A 3,940-nucleotide genomic window follows, 5' to 3' on the forward strand; every position below is an offset into this window, starting at 1 on the left:
AGAGCCAAGATGTGCCATGGCCTGGGACAGCACAGGGTCTAAGACTGAGGGGGACCAGACTGGCCCGTGTGGGCAGGCCTCCACCTCTTGCTGCCTCAGTTTTCCAATCTGTCAAACGAGGACAGTGAGGCCAGGTGAGTCCTGAGGGCGGCAGGTGGAGAGTGCCAGCGTGAAGCCCCGGAGAGGAGCTGGAAAGCCCCGTGAATGAGCTCCACTGCAGGGGTGCAGGGTGATGTGTTCCCAGGATTCTACTTGGTCTTTTCTCAATTTTCTGTATGAAGTTAGGCACCACTTTCATGTTAAAAGCCCATATTTTAAGGCCAACATTCGGATGCTGTTTTAGGAATTTATAAATCAAAGTGTCTTTAAGAGTTTAATGCTAACACAGATTCTGCACTGTCTGCAGTTCGTATCATTTTATTTTTATTACAAATGACATTTTTATAAGGTAGAAAAAGCCTCATATGTGTTCCTAATTTGAAGAGGCCCTGCCACACCTTTCGGGCAGATTACATAATCAGAGCAGGTCCAGCGATGCCAGTGAAACACCAGCATTCTAAAATCAACCTTCTAAGACCATTTTCAACACAGATCTACAAACGTGGTTTCCTAAACCGTGCCCCTCACAACGTACAAGTCAAGGATCCTCAAGTCTGCCCATATTCCAGCAATGGGGACAAACCTAGGCAGAAATTCTATGATGACAAGACACAAAGCAGGTGTAGGTATAAACCATGAGTCAAAGGACCAGAGGTAATCTCCAACCTAACAGCGCCAGAGCCAGGCACTGCAGGAAGTCCCACCTCCATTTTCTTGTCAAGATTGAGTCAAATAGGCCAGGTGTAGTGGCTCACACCTGTAATCCTAACACTTTGGGAGGCAGAGGTGGGAGAATTGCTTGAGCTCAGGAGTTCGAGACCAGCCTGAGCAAGAGTGAGACCCATCTCTACTATAAATAGAAAGAAATTAGCCAAACAATTAAAAATAGAAAAAATTAGCTGGGCGCGGTGGCACATACCTGTAGTCCCAGCTACTCGGGAGGCTGAGGCAGGAGGATCACTTAAGCCCAGGAGTTTGAGGTTGCTGTGAGCTAGGCTGATGCCACAGCACTCTAGCCCAGGCAACAGAGTGAAGCTCTGTCTCTAAATAAATAAATAAAATAAAAGATTTAGTCAAATAAAGTCTACGGCAAAAAGAGAAACAGCCAAATTCCTAATGGAACCCTTATCCCCTCCAGCCACCCGGCAAACCGGGAAGGGAAGCCGCCAGCCTGGTGTGGCCTCACGGGCTGAGCAGAGGTGGTTAGGGATGTGTGGGGTTAGGAGCTCCAGAGAGAAACGCTCTGTATGCAGGCTAATCGCATAGCATTCGAATGGACTCAACACTTCCCAGTAACCCTAATTCCTATGGGACCTCAGAAGAAGGGCTGAAAAAATCTTGAGATGCTTTGAGGAAAGGACGTGTCCCTGAAGAGAAGCAGCCCCAGGGAAGCCTCCACGCTGATACCACAGGGTTCACACGGACGGGTGGGGAGAGGCTCGCTCAAGGGTGGAGGGGACCGTCAACCCCCTCCTCATATGGGGGGTAAAGGGGTAAGAGACCATTGGTGGAAGAAAGGCGAATGGCACTAAGTCCCTAGCATGTGGAGAGTTGGGGCCCTTCAGGCTGCTGCTCAGGCTGTTAGATTCAGAACCAAGTCTAGAATCATCCTTCTGAAGCAAAAGTCCGGCAGGTCTCAGGCCCTACCCCTGGGGGCGCATCCTAAGAGGGAGGGAGTTGTGGGGAGCAGCCCAGCGTTGTCCAAGCAACAGGGTGGGGCTGGGGGAGGGCGACTAAGTTCTGTCTCCATAGAGACTGTGCGCGCTGAGCATCAACATTACTAATGTTGGGTGTACCCCGACGGAGCCCACAAGTAAAGGTTGGCAATGCTGCACTGATCCCCAAGACCCTATATCCCTGATTTTGCCTCTCCCAAACCTCCTTACCCTAAGACGCGTCCCACCCCTGGACGTGGAGTATTTGGGCTGGGGAAGAGGAGGGACTAAGCTGGGGGAGCGGGAGGGGTCGTTGCCCTCACGAGTCCGGGTGCCCCAGGCCCCAATCCATGGCGCCCAAGAAGAAACGCGGGGTGAGCACGGGGCGCCGCGAGGATGCCGAGCCGCAGCTGTCGGAGCGCGCGCAGTACCTGCAGCGCGAATACACGACGCTCTCGGAGCAGCTGGCCACTTGCGAGGACCGCGTGGACCAGGTGCTTCAAGAGAACACCTTCCTGGACCGCGAGGCACAGCGCTTGCGCGAGGAGAACCGGCTCTACGCCAGCTATATGAGCACGCGCGCCCAGCGCTGCGCCAACGCCATCATCCGGCTGGATGAGCAGAACCGCGTAGACCTGGCGCAGATTCACTGGCAGCGTGCGGAGCTGGCGTTGCTCTACCACGGGCGCGAGGACGGGGTGCGCGCGCAGCTGCTGGAGATGGAGGCGCGCGCAGCCCAGATGGCGCGGCAAGTGCAGGAGCTGCAGCCCTTCAAGGCCAGTGCGAGCTCCTGCGGACAGGGCGGGACAGGGCGGGCGGCGGGGCCCGAGGGGTGGCGCAGAGTCCTGCGCTGACCCGCGCCCCCTCCGCAGGACCTGCAGCTGGAGCAACTGGCACGGATCCGGGCGCTGGAGCGCGAGCTGCTGCACATGCGCGTGGAGCACACACAGCTGCTCCACCGTGTGAAGCGGCGCTTCCTAGAGGACAAGGCGGCTTTCGAGCGCGAGGCGCGTCAGCGTGTGCAGTCCCTGGCGAGGCGCGCGGAGCGGGAGGCTGCGCGCGCGCTCGTCGCCCACACTCAGGCCATCAAGGCGGACAACGGGCGCCTGCGGCAGGAGCTGCTACGGCTGCTCCGCCGGGCCCAGTTGCTGCACCACACGCGGCGCCAGCTGCTGGAACAGCGAGATAAACTGCGGTGCGAGCACGAGGACACGCGGGATTTGGTGCGCGTGCACAATTGGCTGCGCAGGGGCCCAGGTGGCCCGCTGCTCTGGCAGCCGCCAGACTCCCCGCGGCCTGCCTCGCGCCCGGGTTCGATAGCCGCCCCCGTAGGCTCCGCGCACACTTCTCCCCAGGCCGGGTCTCTGGTTCCGTCGCGCGTGGCTTCCCGAGCCCGGTCTGTCCAGTCCCGCGCGGCCTCCCGAGACCCATCTGTGGTCTGTTCACGCACAGCCTCTCGGGTCCCATCTGTGAATGCTTCGCGCGTGGCCTCCAGGGACTCATCTCTGGTCTTGTCGCGCGTGGCCTCCCAGGTCCCATCGCAGGTGGCCTCCAGGGTGCAATCGATGACCACTTCGAAGGCGGCCTCCCAGGTTCCATCCCTGACGCCGTCACGCGCAAGCTCCCGGACGCTATCAGTGGGACGGTCAGGCGAGGGCTCTAGGATGTCTTCTCAGTCCTCAATGGCCTCGCAGGACACCCTCTCCCTCGCGAAGTCTGTCCCCAAGACTTCCTCGGGTCTATCCCGTGATCGGGTTCTCACTCCACAGTCAGAGGAAGGCCTGAACACTGACACTGCCGCAGAAGCCTCCTCTGAGAGAGCCTGAAACTACAGGGAGGAAGGCCAAGGAGGCTCTGGGGTGGGTGAGCTGGTATACAGGACGCTTACTAGGTGGCTGCAATTGTTAATAAAGATGTGACCTAGCTTGTCCAGTCTGCAGGGGCCCATCATTCATGTTTCCAGTTAGCAAGAAGGGAGCTCCCTGCCTCCTTTCCGCGTGTGTCCTCTGGGACTCCCAGTGCTGCCTGGATAGCAGCCCCCAGCCTGAGCCCGCAGGGGTAGGGGACGCTGGCAACTCTGGCAGCCTGTCCTTGAGAAACTGAAGTTTGGCAGCAGAGACAGGTGGCATAAGAGGAGCTGCTGTGTCCCACAGGGCCAGGTGGCACACATGGGTTGGGTTCTGAGT

General features: G+C 58.2%; 1 protein-coding gene across 1 annotated transcript; it reads left to right on the plus strand.

Moving 5' to 3' along the window:
- Window positions 1–1,852: 1,852 nt before the first annotated feature.
- On the plus strand, window positions 1,853–3,669 carry CCDC166 (coiled-coil domain containing 166). The gene is made up of 3 exons (XM_012760330.2): window positions 1,853–1,918; window positions 2,095–2,530; window positions 2,627–3,669. The coding sequence occupies exons 2-3, from the start codon at window positions 2,105–2,107 to the stop codon at window positions 3,578–3,580; spliced, it is 1,380 nt and encodes a 459-aa protein (XP_012615784.1). The 5' UTR covers window positions 1,853–1,918; window positions 2,095–2,104; the 3' UTR covers window positions 3,581–3,669.
- Window positions 3,670–3,940: the final 271 nt, after the last annotated feature.

Source organism: Microcebus murinus, chromosome 7, assembly GCF_040939455.1.
Source record: "Microcebus murinus isolate Inina chromosome 7, M.murinus_Inina_mat1.0, whole genome shotgun sequence".
NCBI classification, from domain to species: domain Eukaryota; kingdom Metazoa; phylum Chordata; class Mammalia; order Primates; family Cheirogaleidae; genus Microcebus; species Microcebus murinus.